Source organism: Poecilia reticulata, linkage group LG8 (assembly GCF_000633615.1).
Source record: "Poecilia reticulata strain Guanapo linkage group LG8, Guppy_female_1.0+MT, whole genome shotgun sequence".
NCBI lineage: Eukaryota > Metazoa > Chordata > Actinopteri > Cyprinodontiformes > Poeciliidae > Poecilia > Poecilia reticulata.
In genome coordinates, this window is record NC_024338.1 from 7974824 (window position 1) to 7990419 (window position 15596).

A 15596-nucleotide genomic window follows, 5' to 3' on the forward strand; every position below is an offset into this window, starting at 1 on the left:
GCGATAAATTAAAACGACCTCAACAGCTTCCATTTTGATGATTAACATTTTTTTGAAGGTCGATTTTGTTTAGAGAGTTTGTAAACCATTTTATTTATGGTTTTGGTTGTGTGTTTAAATTTGGATATTTCAAATGTCTTCCACCTCCRGTCTTACATGTTCTCTGCATGATTMAAATTCAYCGGTCTTTCAGAGCACAAACTTGCATTATTGTGCCATCATCACTATACAACTTGAAAATGGCTTCAAAAGAACAATATTATCATGTATYGCAATAATGTCTGGGACAATTTATTTCTCTGATAAAATCACTTATCGTGACAGGTCCAATTGTGAACATCTTGAATTCCCTTTACAGCTAAATATCTGKAGTTTTCTCCCARCCTTAAAGGAGCYGGATTAGACGCGCCGTTGTTGCGACAGGTTGCCTTTATGGACCTGCAGCTTTCCGCAGGTCATGTGAAGACTCCCTGACTGAAGGCTGATGGGTAGGATGTCAGGGTCACCAGCAGCCGCTAACCTTGAACTCAGTCCAGCAGACAGAGAGCTGATCTCCGGACTGTTATTACTTTACGTAGCTTTACAATCAGCTGGGTCCTTAGTTCTGCTGGTTGTGTTTGTTTTTTTAGTTTAACACATTTATAACCTAGATTTGTGATATAAACTCAAGATTCTGTAAAACCTTTAGATGTTCTCATTGTTTTATTTGTACAGCTGATTTGATTAAAACTGAGAAACTCATCTAGAAAACAAGCACGGGTTATGAAACTTGTAAACTTGGCTAAAATTAACTTTCAATGCTCTCAAGCGTGTCAGTGAAGCAGCAGACATCCTGTCTCACCCCAAACATCCAACTCTGCTGTGCATCTGCAGCTGAAAGGGATCAAATTAAACCACTGACATCTGTATGTCAGCTACTGTGCTGCGACACACTTGCAAATGTATGATTTAAAGGTCATAAACATGGTAAATTCAGAGGACAGAGTTTGCTTGTGATCATGTTAATGTTAGATTTGAAAAATTACAAAATGAAGGACAAATAATACAAATACAGAGAAAATTACTCCTTAAAAATGTTTCTGCATGCAGAAAAACAAACTTTCCCAACATGGTTGGAGCTAAACTCTCCGGGTTCTGTAGCATTTTATTGATTTTTGGAATCTGTAAAACAGTCAGGCGCGCTTCACGCTCCTTGGAGAGAAGTTTTACTGCTACACCGACGATGATTAATATCGATATTCATTAACAGTGACACACAGATATTTTTCTCACTCTTCAAGTCAAAACCGCTTTAGCATCTCGGTCACTAGGATCTGGACGGGATGTGAGAATAAGGGCAGTAAATGTCCATTCAGATGGCCTGGTGTAAGTTTTGGCATTCAGAATCTGAACACGCTGCACCAAATGTTGCATCCATTATTTACCCCCTTCTGTTTCCATGGCATCTATCGGGGTGAAGACAGATCCCTATGGTGGAAATGGTAGTCAAAATAAGAATAGCATCAACAAACTCATTTGCTGACATCACTTTAGCCCCTTAAAACAGGAAGTGACTTGTTTTGACGGTCACTTCTATTTCAAGCTGTTGTTGACGAGACAAAACGAGTTGAAGCTGAATCACATTTTGAACAATGCCCCTGTTGCCATAGTGACACTGATCATTAAATATGTAAGAATGTTTCCTATATGACTTTTTATTTTTATTGCGATTCGTAATCCTAAGGAGAAATAGAAAAAGCTGCTAAAGAGTCTAACAAGTATAGCAACCTGGTTAAGCTAGTAGCTTAGCTTAACAGGGCTATTTGCTCTGGTAGCCAACCTGTAATTGTTTAACAAACGTGTCACTCATCGTTTGCCAACAGAAGTTTAAAACAGCATCAACATAATAGGAGTGATTCTTCAGCTTTGTGACATATCAGTGGTTTGCCCTAGTTATTTCCAAACTAGGGCAAAACCTAAGTTATTTTAGTTATTGATTAATTTGATAAAGGAAAAAAAATTGGAACATTCTACAGATTTTTCATTTTTTACATTGGAAATATATTAAAAGATGAAAATAAATAATTCAAATGTTTTATTAAATAAGTAAATAAGCATCTTATTGCCAAAAATGCATTGTTTTAGTGGATTTGAACCGAGTAAACCTAAACCTAGCTTTGGGCAAAACAAAGGTAAATAGGTTTGCATTGCTTATTACTCTTCCAACGAGCAGTTGGGTAAATTGGGTAAATTGCGGCTCTGAATACGTTGTGCTTTTTCAGCAAAGGGCCTTTTTTTGAGTCTGCAGTTACAGATTAATCATTAACTAAAGTAGTTGATGGTTATTTCAATAATCGATTCATCAAAATGAATCCAATTAATTATTTCAGCCCTATTCTAAACAACAAAATGCATTTTTCTTGCAAGTAAAGGAAAACTGTAGTGGCCTTCTTTCAGCCAGCTGTGTGTTAGCTYRAGCTCCATGAACAACAAATAAAGTACATTCAAGACAAGATCAGGTGATATTKTTTTAGACTGAGCTTTATCTAAAGGCTTGAAATGCTGAAGGAGGGCACTATTGCTCAACTTTTCCATTTATTTCATTATTTTTCARCACAAATCATTTATAGAAGCAAAGACACACCCTGCTGCAGCTCAGTGGATTACCTCAAAAAGGAACGGGCGCAATCAAAAAGCAAACAGCATCACTGAATGGAGATTACAACAGACAGAAGGCGACAAACAGGRAARATTGCAGATTATAGACGCAACTCAAAGGAGTTCACAAATTCAAAAAAGCCAACACCACAGAAACACATTTGCTAGTAGCTTCTACCTCAGACGTCATACTGTACGTAAGGTTACTCTATAGACATACTGGTCCACGTTCTAGACCCCAACGATTCGGTTGAGCTGACWATAACAAAGGACACGGAAAAATGAGTAAAACCGAGAGCAGCTTCCAAAAGAAAATAAGTTATATAATGAGATCTGCAGTAGCTCGGCAAACGAAGGGAAGGTGACAACAGCCTCTCCAAATTCTTTGAAAGAAGTTGTTAGAAATCCTTTCCTGTTATTACAAAGTCAAGAGTTAGTCCAAATGAACAGAGTTTCAATCTGTTGGGTCCAAGTCAGGTGAGGAAAGTGTGCCTGCGGTTCGCCTGTCAGTCCATCATCCTTCACTTCTCTTTCACGCCATCGACACATTCCTCTCTTCTGACATCAGCCCTTAGAGGGAAGTCAGAACTCGGCCCCGGATTGCTTATCTGCTCATTCTGTCAGAAGGTTCACCTTGGAAAGATGAGGAACGTATTTTTACGACCACTGATGACATTACGAAAAATGATTTCTCTTCACCCACATGACACACTTAACTTTGGATAGGTCAGTATTAAAAGAAAGATCTTTAAAGGCACAGATTTACTTTATTTGAAAGAACTTTAGACAAAGTCTCTGAGCATGTTTGCATCACGTTTCTCTAGTCAAGACTGAAATAAATATGATTAGACTTGAACTCCCTTCAGGTGTTATTTTTTATAGCATAACAAGAATGTTATTAATACCAATCCAGCTCGGCATATTGTTTGCTGAAGCATTCGAGGAAAAAACTAAACAAAACTGGCAAATCTTACAAAACTAAAACAGCCATTGCTCATGTAGAAGTAGGTGATTCCCAATAACGCCAGACAAGGATCTGCCCATCCTAATGGGAAAATCTATTGACGCTGCACYGACCAGCATTCCACCATTTGCTCAGACCTTTTCCTCTTTGCCAAATTTGCTCAGTGGGTCCAAGCTTGCAGGGTTCAGCGCTTGATCGGTTATCACTGCAGAACGAGCTTGGCAAAGGGAAGAGGGGCAAAAATAAAGGGATGCAGAGTTGCAGAAAACAGGAAAGAAACAACAAGCCAGAACATTTCATAAGGCATTGTTTTCTTAGATGTGGCCTTTATTACTGATTTTTWAAAAGCTCTTAAATTAATTCCATGTTCCCCCAGATTTTTTTCTTACGTTAAAACCTAAAAAAAATGAAATGATACAATAAACCAAATAAATGTGTTGATATTGTATTCATTTCTAGAGAGAAGAAAACTGACAGTTGTGTRTAAGTACCTTCAAGATAGTGAATAATTACAGGAAGTAAAAAAAATGCAGCCAATATTTTCTCTAATAATAATTTTCACAAATGCATTTTTAAAAAAAATAACTCCAACTTTAGGACTAAATAGCTAATGCTTCTGACAATAAAGAATGGTTGTCATGTATCAGACTGGTGGGTCGTCAGGATGTCCACARCGGGCAGACTTTATGGAAACGGGCCAATGTTTAGTAAACAAYCCTGAACAGTGTTGACAGCGGTAGGTCTACTCACCATCAATGTCTCCCAAAGTGAATTCGTCCCCTAATTCCGCTAAAGTCGAGTCCATGGTCTCCATGGGAGAGATGAACTCTCCAGGATCCATCCTGTCTGTCAGCGGCTCACCTCTCCGGCTGTCACCGGAGGGTCGGAGGAGAGAACAAACAAGAGATTGGTGGGCTCCACCTGGGCTTCACAACGCCCTCCGCGGTCTTATCTAATCTGACGACGCGTCCTTTATCAATAAAAACCTCTAAACGGCACTGAAGCCCGACGGCATGCAGACTTTACCGCCTACAAACTCGTCAACTGCTAATTATTTCCAAGGCGACGCCATCTTGTTTTACGCTAATTACGTCATTCACAAACACACTCTGTGGCCCAGAGCGAGGCCTGATTGGCTAGGCATCAGCCGTTCTTGTCATGAGACCAGCCGCCCTCTGCCAATGAGAGGCTCGTATTCACTGTGGTCTGATAGTACGTCAACCATCAGAAGCTTGTGTGTCATTTGAATAAACCGCGCCCCCYATCTTCTTATAAAGAAACCCAGCGCATGAGTCAAATCCACCACCCTGAAAATATTGAAGGGGAGAAAATAAACATCTAGCTTGGTTCAATTGACAATCTGAGGATTTTATTAGTACTCCACATCCCGTGTTTACAAATTATCTATCTATATAAAGTCAGTAAAAAAAATTATAATACAAACCTGTGTAAGTGCGAGTATAGTGCCCTCATGTGTATTTAACTCCCCTTGAAATGGAGATTGCTACAATTAAATCCAAAAATTGCTGCAAAAAATAATTTGACACTGAGATGAWRCCTCAGCTTCCACCAGGACAGTAACCAAAAACATCCGGCCAGAGTTACAATGGAARTGGTTTAGATCCAAGCATTTTAAAGTRTTGAAATGGCCCAGTCAAATCCAGACTAAATCCAWCTKKCAACCTTTAGCGACTGATGTTAAGAAGTGCTCTTCACCCAAACTGAAAGAGCAAAGATATAAAACAAAATTCGGTCTGAATGTGCAAAGCCAGTTGAAAAGTTGATTTTGTAGCAGAAAAGAAATGCATGTTATGCTTTTCAGTTTTTTATTAAAAAAACTTTTGAACTCCACACATMATTTTCCTTCGCYACATAAAACCATACACAAAGCAGAGAAAGAAAATGATTGATGCACTCAAAATCATTTACTTTTAAAATAAAATAAAAATACTTAGTTTCATACCCTTAGTGTGACAGAAACTCTCAACCAGTAATAAGCTCAAGAAAGTTGAATAAAAAGATTATTAAAATTATCTAACCAAACAAGGACAACACAATCAATACACACAATAATGAAAAATAACATTTGTGGTATTTGAAAAGGAACACTTTATTACAACAGTGAAATGAGTACCAGCTGAAATCRGCTTCTTCTCACACAAAAACATYCACTGTTTTCTAGAAGTGAAAACTATTAAAATGCTTATRAAAATTCAGTGCTTCTGTTTCATTTCAAGCCACACACTACTGAAAACAACACACCAGTRAATAAGATTACTTTTTTTTTCTTCCAGCACTGTCAAAGGTAGAAATGCACCAACTCAGTTTGTGACTTTTAATTTTTTTTACAAAACCACTGTACTCAAGWGCTCTTGGTTTCAGTATCAATCCCACTCTTCGGTGTGGAAGTTGTTGCAGACCAAAGAAAAATTAAAGTTAAATATTTTCAGCATTAGTTACATGTTCAAAATTCTATCAAAGAAAAGGTTTAAGCAAAAACTGTACTTTTTACAACACGTCTCACAAGACCTTTGCAGGTAATAGTAACACTATTACCTGCAAATCAAATTTTCCTTATTTTTTCTTTTAGGTTTAAATTTCTCTGTATTATTAACAATGCTGGATTTAGAAATGGTGGCAGCCTTTTGGATGCCTCAGAGTTAAGAAAAGTATGTATGCTATTTTTATTGCTAGCAGCGCTATTTGCTAATATAGGTTGCAAAAGCTGGTTTATTCCACCAACTGTGTAATTATTTCATCATATACACCAGTTAGTGTGATGTCACCTCTACTACTACTAATAAAAATAATGTAATTGTTTTTGGTTCCAATGGAAGGAGCAGAGGCACAGATTTTTAACATCTGATTAAGATAAATGGTGCGAAAAACAGGGAAGTGGATTTCAGGACTGCAGTCGAGATTTTCCGTTTTCCTTTTTTTTATCTTTTCAATGAAATGTTGGATTTTTTCATCTGTATGAAATATAAGGCTACACTATAWCCCACTGCATCACAATGACCAGTTACATGAAGATGATCCAATTTACAGGCATTGCACTCTAGATTAAGCCCCAGTTTATTTGTTCCAGTAGACTTCATACGACTTTCTCTCTGAATAACTGGCCTCTTCAGTGCTGGTACCAGATCTCACTTTCTCCTTCACCACCTTCACTACCAAACCACCAGCCAGAGCAATACCTGCTGCCGCTTTCCCGATCTCAGCCACTGCGTTTAAGATCCGAGTAGTTGCTGCCACAGTAACCCAGTGGCCCGAGGCAGGGCCYGCTACCTCACACACGGCCCCCGGTGGGACGTATGGAGCYACGGCTGCTGAGCACTGAAGAGCTCCTGCAGCTCCGCCTCCTGCAGAGGCCACCGCAGTTTCTGCTCCGCYGAGGGCCGCTGCTCCCTCCACAGCTGCACCCAAGGCGGCTCCAGCTCCCATGGCACACCCCACTCCAGCTGCCACTCCTACAGCAGAGGCTCCTATCATGCTCACCTGGCCCAGGGCGTCTATAACGCCCTCCTGGGAACTCGTGGCCTCGCCGCCAGCGACAATTCCCACTGAGCCGCCCAAGACCCCTCCTGTCGCCGCCCCAAGAGCCACTGCTGTTTTTCCAGAGGCAGCTGCCACTATGGCCCCAACTGCTTTCCCAACACTGGTACCTCCAGCTACAGACATCCCTGCCAACTGTCCCGCGGCAAAACCAACAGAGTTCCCTATGAGAGAGGCCCCCGCTGCCGCCGCCAGAGGTGCAGCCGCCCCAAACATGGCCCCCACCGCCATGCCCGTCGMCCCGGCAGCCACCAGGATCTTCACCCTGTCCAGCACCTTAGCAGACAGAGCRGCTTCCCTCCTCAGGCGGCTCAAGGATGAATGGATAGCCTGTCTCCTCCTCCCGCCTACGCCCTGATTCCTGCCTCTGACCCGGTCTCTGAGGAGTCGGAAGGGGTTGCTCCTGCTTTCCTCCGTCCATCTCTCAACCCTAAAATCCTTATCACCTCCATCTGACTCCAACTCACACTTCCTTCGTTTTGCGACTTTGCTACTGTTCGATCCCTCCGATTTCTCTTCCCCCTCTGCTTGCCCTCGCTCCCTCAACATCCTGTTCTGCTCCTCTGTGATGGCGGCCTCTGCCTCTAGAAACACTGCATTGGTATAAAACCCTCYGTTGTTCTGCTTCACCATTTCATCCACCTTCCTCACCAAGTCTCTAACCTGTTCYGAGTTATTTGGCTCTCTGTTGTTGAGTACATGGTATCTACCCCCACACCTCTCAATCAGGGCTTTAAGTCCATCAGGTGCCGTCTCTCKGAGGTACTTTTCGATCCCAACCCCATCCAGATCGTCACCCCTGGTAAACAGAACTACAGTGTGGTTGGAGACTGCGTTGGCTCCAAATATGTCACCCAACTGGCACACYGCCTGGTTCTCATTGTCTGTGTAGCGTCCGACTGGGACCACGAGGAGGAACGCGTGTGGACCGGGAGCTGACAGAGACACACATTTGGCTATCTCTGCGTGGGTCTGCTCCACACTCAGGTGAGTGTCACCAAACCCTGGCATATCAACCACCGTTATCTTCCTCGTCCTCCTCCGCGGGACAGCGTTGCCTTCCTGCTCTGCGTCCTCTTCTTCTGCCATCGAAGCAATGCCCAGCTCGCAGATCTGGGTGACGGAGCTRGCACTGGTCTGCGACAGGAACTGCCTGCGGCCCAGGATGGTGTTTCCAGACGCACTTTTTCCAGACCCGGTCTTTCCGACAAGGACTAGTCGGAGCTCTTCTCCCCAGGTACTTTCAACGTYCTCCTCCATTTCACCGGTCTCTCTGTTGTTGTTGTCAGGTGGGAATACTGTAACAGGAAGGGTAATTTCACTACATTACTATTGATTAACATTACTCATTTAACAACTGCTTTAAGTAGAATTTGTACAGCAATGAAGAATACATCTCCATCTCTCAACCCTAAAGTGCACTAAGATTTTAGCTGGTGACGAGAATTAGCCTATTTTCAGTTTGACTGGCCTCAACCGGTTAACGGAAACTCAAAAACCCTTTGTTTTTTTGATCACCGTACATATAAGACACAAAGTCGTGATAACAACCACACTCTGCAGTGTGAAGACTGTTACTGAATGAAGACTGAGTCAGGTATTTTCAATATCAGTAAGTGTTAAAAGAAGCTTAGATATGTAAGAAACTATTTGAAAGAACACTGTACTGATATGCAAAGACATGYCTGTGGTTCATTCTGGCTGCAAGGCAGTGAGAGAGAGCAAGACTTCAGCAGATAACAGTAAGAATGAACATATTACAGTAGTGTTGTTGCTCTGTTTTATATACCCTCTGTCTATTCTGGAAAAATATGTAAAATCACGCATACATCCAAAGACTATTACACAATTGGTACCGGAAAGATTACTTTGTTTCTAAAATTAAAACATACCTAATAAGAGAAAAAAATCAAGTTGGTGATTAACATCAGTCCAGCAGCTTCAGCACCTATACATTAAACAAAATACAATGAATAACCCTAAAACTACAGAGCAATAGCTCCCATTGAACAGTTGACAGCTGTTAAGAGCTGTAAAAATTACACACAGCTAAAAAGCACAACATTATGATAATAGTAAAAAACGTGTATAAAACACGGCAAAATTACACATGAAACCCTGAATATAATCAAATATGTCTGAAATACAGAGCTGAACTAAATACAAACCAGACAGCAAGAGAAAAAGCTGTTACTGGTTGCTATGGTAACCACCAACTGTTCAGAGCAACATAACCAACACAGTAAATATGTTATTTTCAGGAGAAAATATTTTTTTGACTAACCAAATTGAATTTAAAGTATAAACAAACAAATTTGAACAAGTTTCACATGTATAATAATGTTAACATCCTCTTATACATGCCGGCCACTTAAACCGCTAAAGACGGTTTAAAATGTTTTCAAAGTTGCTTTGCAGTGACTGTTTTCTCACGTAGTGGGGTGATGGTGCCATTGATCCAAATGCAAATAATTAATGACTGGTCACAGCTTAAAGGTTGGAAATAAATATCTTAATTGCTGATTTTCTTTCCCCTCACATGATGGTTCTTATATAATCTATTAATTGGCTACGAATGGTATCAGCAGAGAAAAAGCTTTATAAAAACATAAGATGGAAAGTCAGCACACTGTTGAAAAGCTGAGTCAGGTCACATTTATTACTTACCACCTTTTCTTTAATAACTTACTTCATGTTGTCATTTTGATTAGGTAGACCCATGTAGCCTATGGTTTTTTTTGTCAGATTGTGATGAGCTTTAAGATTTGATCATCAGTTACAAAAACATAAATTTAATCATCTACTACTTATAGACGTAATAGTGTTGGTAGTAAATTTTATACTCATGTCTGTCAGGCATAAAATCCAACYGAGTACAGCATCACTGACAGATTTAATGTTAATMATTTTTCTTTAATTTTCACATTCTGAATCCAGAAATGAAGTTTCTTGATAGTAAACCAATGATTAAATTAATATATTATTAAAAAATATTTAATAATATTTGAATCGTTATTACAATTAATTTAATCGTTATTAAATTAACATTAATTTAACCTTTGGTTGTACTAGTGTTTTGTGTTTTGCAGAGCAGCTAATCCAGGAACTTTATTTTACTTGTTGCTGATTGGCTGTACCCMMCCCCAAGACTGGAGATAGGAAAGACTGTAGCGTTAGTGCTAAGATGGTATCCACTGTCCTTATTAATGCATATTATTGTATGTGATGTTTTTACTCTTAAAAWAGGCAGTTATAATTCATTTTTACTGAATGTAGGTTGTCTGAAAATATCTTACACTATAGACACAAACAGGTTTACTAAATTAGCCTTGATTTATTGCTCTAGTTAAGTAACATTCAATGCTGGAAGGATTTGTCTGGTRTCCGTGCATCTTTTTTCAGGCGCAAAGTTTGCTTCCAACTCGGGCCGGGCCTGGATTAAATTTAGAAGTTTCTAACCTGATTAAGACGTAGCAATACAGGCCCTGGATTTGTAAACGTGTTCATCTCGCTACGATGTAGATAGCCTGGTAAACATGGYGAAAATCAGCTTCTACTTCAGTTAGAAGYTGATTGTTTGTAAACAGTGACATGTTTCTGGCGCTTCAGGAACTTTCTGCACAGAAATGTAGAGAAGCGTCATGCAAAACCTTCTGCGCTGATTTAGCCAACACAATAAAAAAAAAAAAGCACAAAGTCACGAATCAGAAAGYATTAATCACGTTTAACCGAAAGAGGAATCATTTATCATCGGGTCAGATTATCTGCGTGCTACTGTTAGCATGTTGCTAACACAGAAGGCTATCATCTTACCTCGCTCCATGTTACGGYGGAAACATTTCCCAGGCTAACAGCAGTGTTATTTCGTCCTTGTAGTTTATTATTTGGCTTCCAACCTTTAAGGGAATCCCGTCAGAGGTCAGCCCGAGTCTGAAACACCAACATTTGGACTTTGTTCGTTTCAGAAAGCTGTTAGCTGTCTGCCCTCTGTTGGCTGATCTCTGAAATCTGACAACACAAGCCTGTCGACTTCTCCATCAGAACATTTCAGAATCACTTTATTTCATGTCTTAACAAAATGGCTTGTTGGTCTTGCAGCAATGATATCGTTTCTCTGAATATACATATAACTTTTTTTTTTTTATAACAGTCGCTCTACCACTTTAAAAATTACACCGATCTTCAGTTTCATAGATATAAAGCATTAAATTATAGACAACTCTCAAGATAACAAGAAACATGTTGAACAGAGACAAGGTGAAGGCCCACAATTTATATCCTGATGAAACAGAAAAAGAAATGTAAAGAATCTTTCAAGCACAAACAAATACAAGGTAAAAAAAAGAATGCAAATGGAGCAGATCCCCTTCAAAATAATAAAAACATTATAAAGGTTGTTTTTTTTCAGGCAAACAAAATAAGAGCCGTCCCCACAACTTTAAGCAGCAATTACAGGTTGATTTTTCATTTTCACAAAAAAAAAGTACCCCTCAAAATGACAAAGTAGTTGAGCTCATCTCTCACTACAAAACAGGCCAATGTTAAAACAAGGTCAAATTTATCATTTAAATAACGACACATATTTAAAGCCTATGGGATTTTACACACATTAGATCTGGACCAGACAATACATTAGGGGTTTGTACAGTTCTGAAGTAAACTTTTTAAATGAATAATATGCCAAAGTTCAGTTACCGCATAACCCAATACAGTGCAGGAAACTGGAAAAATCTGTTGGCTCCCCTGGTAAAGATGTGTTTACTGCTTTAAATTTATATTTTTCAACGCAGCAGTGTGATTTAGCACTAAGAAAATGTTGCTAAATTTTATTATTCAGTTTAATTCTTTAACAAAATCAGTAGAGGACAAATATTGGTGCTTGTAGCGATCTCTTTAAAACAACAATGCAAAAGGAATTTTTTATACTTTTATTTTTTTTAAATTCATCAATTTAAATTAACCGTTTTCAGTTGTTTGGGAGTGAAGAAAGAAAAAGCCTTTTTAGGTTCTAACATCACAAATGTAAACAMGCTCAGACTTTAACTGAGTTTGGGATTTTCAGCGACAAACACTCGAAGCAGGTTTAAGCAAGAATTAGGGTTTTTCTAAAAGATGCATTTCCACATCTTTACCAGGCGTGCCAATAAATGCGTCCGCCTCTGTAGGTTTGACTTTCCGTTGTTTTCCCAGAATCCTTCCGGAGCACAAAGTTAGATTCTCCAATTAGACATCGGCGCCGATGTCGAGCCTCGATCAGAACCTGACTAACCTCTGAATAAACGCGTTATTGTGTCGCACCAACGGCTCCTCCGTTCTTTCCGTCGGAGCGCCTTCACTTCTGTATGGTACAATGGACGGGAGCTGTTGTTCCCTTCACCGTCGTCGCAGTCTGCATGTCGGGCCACTCCGTGTGGACCCCTGTGTTCGCTCCTCCAGATCCTCCCGCTCCTGTTCTCTGGCTCCTCGCCACCGCCGAGGGGTGGCGCTATAGCTCAGAGCGAGAGCGGGAGATGCGGGGGCCTTTCCGGATTTCTTTCCTCTTCTCCTCCTTCCTCCTCCTCTTCTCCTCCTCCCTCAGGATCTTCTGGAAAGCTTCGGCCGTGTGAAGAACCTGKAGCGGACGAGAAAGGTTGCRATAAAACATATTGTCACCAGAGGATCGAGTCAGGCTGATTTCATCAGACATTAAGAAAAATATTCTTTTACATTTTGTCGTTAGAAAATGTGTGAAAAATATTTTTAATTAAGAAAAAAAAATCAATGCAATAACGCACTTGCTGTCTAAAACATAAAATTCCATGAATTAAAAAAAATGTTAATGTGATTTAGAGAAATTTAAGTCTTCGTTTAACAATAATTACAGACTTAAAGCACCGAAATACACCATAGAAATGATACGTATCAATATATTTATATGAAGGCCATTATTATAGCACCAGTTCTCAAAAATACTAAAATATTACATGTTTTTTCAAATTTTAACCAGTCAGGTTTGGCAATTAAATGATTTCTGCTGTAGATGAAACACTTAAATGTTGTTTCCATATCACATTTATGCAAATTGGTTGTTTTACAGCAAAGAATATCTTCAAACAATAAAATATCAAACTGTAAAGGGATTTCAACATCAGGGAATGAGGGAAAATGTAATGAAGTTACAATTGTAATTACCTCAAAAGAAACTAATAGTCAAAGTTTTGAAAATTTTATATTTTTTATATACATATCTTTACTCCTACTGACAATGTTTTCATGAAAATCTCTCCGGTGCAGAGCTAGCTTAACACTAGCGTGATTACGCTCTGTTTTGATTTGACTGGTTGATAATTTGGCTCTGCACCGGAGAGCCAAATTGAGTTTAAGGAGTTTATTCCTCCTTAAACACAACATAAAATGTTTTAGTAAGTGCTTCAAATGAAACAGGATCTGAAGCAGTTAATTCAGTTCCGCTTTCAATCTGAACATCGTTGAAACGTTACAAAAAGTTGCTGAAWTTTTAGGGCCAACCAAGATTTATCAGCTGAATAAAATGATCTGGGAGGCCAAAAATACATATAAAAAAATCACTTTAAAAATAAATAAGCACATCCCTACAAACAAATATTGTTGTAATAAAATTGAAGATGGACGTTAGTTTATCACAGAATCTTTGAGCAAACCAAAAATGATAAATGTAGGGCAAAATATCTGCATCATACTCACGTCGTCTCTCTCTGTGCGGTATGGATTTATAAAATCTGGGGATTTCTCCGTGATTCCCAGCTCCTGTGACATCTGAGATGAACAGAAAAGACGCAGTGATGCAGGAGAATTGCGAGATGAAACACTTCTTCCTTTGAAGAGACTAAACTTGGGATTACTGTTGCGCCACTGCGGCGTTGAACTCGCACTTTTAAAGAGCAAAATGCCGCTTTGACCGAATTAATCTACTCTGTAATCCTCTCGGTAGATTATTAAAATTGCTGGGTAATCCTGAAAGAGTTGTGTTAATTAACATAAAAACAGAGGGGCACCGTTTCATCAGYGGCGCTCGTCTCTGCTTCAAAGGCCAGTCTTATGCGCATCATGGAAACAAATAAAAAGTTAATCCCGTTTTTATTTATTTATTTATTTTTAGCGACAAAAAGGTGCGCTTCATTTCAAAATGTCCCCCCGGAAACATCTGACAAGTAAACTAGATTGCATTCAAAATGAAAATGAAGCAAAAACAAGTCACAAAGTGAAACAAGGACAAGTTTCCAGAATGTTAGCAGAATCTGACAAGAGTACTACTGACAGGTACAGTCCGTGACAGAACGGGGAGTGTGTGTGTGTGTGTGTGTGTGGTCTTACGAGTGTGAGGACATGCTGGTGGGCTCCTCCTGTGAAAACTCCGGTCTGGTTGCAGAAATTCAGCCCCCAACGCAGCAGCCCTCCCCAGTCGGCGTTGCGGTCGTAGTAGTGGTGGACGATGCGTGGGAAGCGCAGCGCCACGTCGCCGAAAAACGCCGTGTTCTCCACCACATGGGAGTAAGCTGTAAGAGGAAAAAACCGAGGTTGCTACACGCGCATCATGAAAAAAAAMCACGTTGACGCAACGTGGGATGTTAAGCCGCAGCATAAAAACGTAGGCAGAAGGCAGAAGTAGAGTTTGTTTTTTTCTTTGGCGAGAAAAAAAAGAAAGAAAGAAAAAAAAAGGCGAGTCAGACCTTCTTTGATCTTATCATCCAGGGGGAAGGGGTCATCGGGCTGCATGTTAGCTGCCACTAGGATTTGTCTGGAGTCCTCCAACACCTTCAGATTAAAGAGAAGAGCTCCAGATCAGAGTCAACTCAGACACTGCAGTTTTATCAACATTACACAACCTTCAGTGTACTGCACTGKGGTTTTACGTGACAGTTCCACACAAGGTAGAGTACACCTGTTGAGGGGAAGGAAAAGGGAATCGTTTAAGACATTCCGGTAGCTAAACTCTGAAAAGTGCGGCGCACCTAATGGATAACTGCTAATCGTGCACTCCAAGCAAAATAACATGTAAAACATGCAGCAATGAAGGCAAATGCTGCGATTTATTTTAAATAACGGCAATAACGATTAACTCGGTCACCATGAACGCCTCAAATAGATGGTAAAAAGAAAGTGGTGGCAGCATCATGCTGTTGTGTAGCAGTGAATGGGAAGCCTATCAAAGTTGGTGAGAGAAAGGGTTTATCATCCAGCTGGAAAACAACCCTGAACCTAGTCAGAGCTGCAGCTTTTAAGTTGTTAGAATGGCCCAGTCAAAGTCCAGATCTAAATTCAATTGGGGCGGATTGAACAGAGATGCTCTCTATTCAATCCCACTGAGATCGAGGTGTTTTGTGGGCAACAATTTAGTCTGAAGATGTGCAACATTGGTAAAAAAAAAAAAAAAAAACCTACGGTATTTTCCTTGTGTTTCTTCTGCACTTTGTTGTGCAGA

At 39.9% G+C, this 15596-nt stretch overlaps 3 protein-coding genes across 4 annotated transcripts in view; all 3 read right to left on the reverse strand.

The window, feature by feature from the left end:
* The window catches only part of srebf2 (sterol regulatory element binding transcription factor 2), a 17186-nt gene extending 12744 nt beyond the window's left edge, over window positions 1-4442 (reverse strand). Inside the window, exon 1 of the mRNA XM_017306105.1 lies at window positions 4352-4442. Within this exon, the coding sequence (XP_017161594.1) occupies window positions 4352-4442 (91 nt within the window). The remainder of the gene's footprint in view (window positions 1-4351) is intronic.
* Window positions 4443-5693: 1251 nt separating this feature from the next.
* On the reverse strand, window positions 5694-11143 carry LOC103468433 (protein AIG1-like). Of its 2 annotated transcripts, none has more exons than XM_008415519.2 (2): window positions 10970-11143; window positions 5694-8454 (listed from the first exon to the last, which is right to left on the reverse strand). In XM_008415519.2, exons 1-2 carry the CDS (start codon window positions 10977-10979, stop codon window positions 6677-6679), a joined length of 1788 nt encoding a protein of 595 aa, XP_008413741.1. In that variant the 5' UTR covers window positions 10980-11143; the 3' UTR covers window positions 5694-6676. The 2 variants fall into 2 exon arrangements, with proteins under 2 accessions (XP_008413741.1, XP_008413742.1); XM_008415520.2 differs by lacking the exon at window positions 10970-11143 and adding an exon at window positions 9049-9321.
* A 54-nt stretch (window positions 11144-11197) lies between these two features.
* Window positions 11198-15596, reverse strand: part of ccdc134 (coiled-coil domain containing 134) — a 6221-nt gene continuing 1822 nt past the window's right edge. Inside the window, exons 3-6 of the mRNA XM_017306204.1 lie at window positions 14845-14929; window positions 14489-14670; window positions 13859-13930; window positions 11198-12767 (exon numbers count right to left, since the gene is read on the reverse strand). Of these exons, the coding sequence (XP_017161693.1) occupies window positions 12642-12767; window positions 13859-13930; window positions 14489-14670; window positions 14845-14929 (465 nt within the window). The 3' untranslated portion in view covers window positions 11198-12641. The remainder of the gene's footprint in view (window positions 12768-13858; window positions 13931-14488; window positions 14671-14844; window positions 14930-15596) is intronic.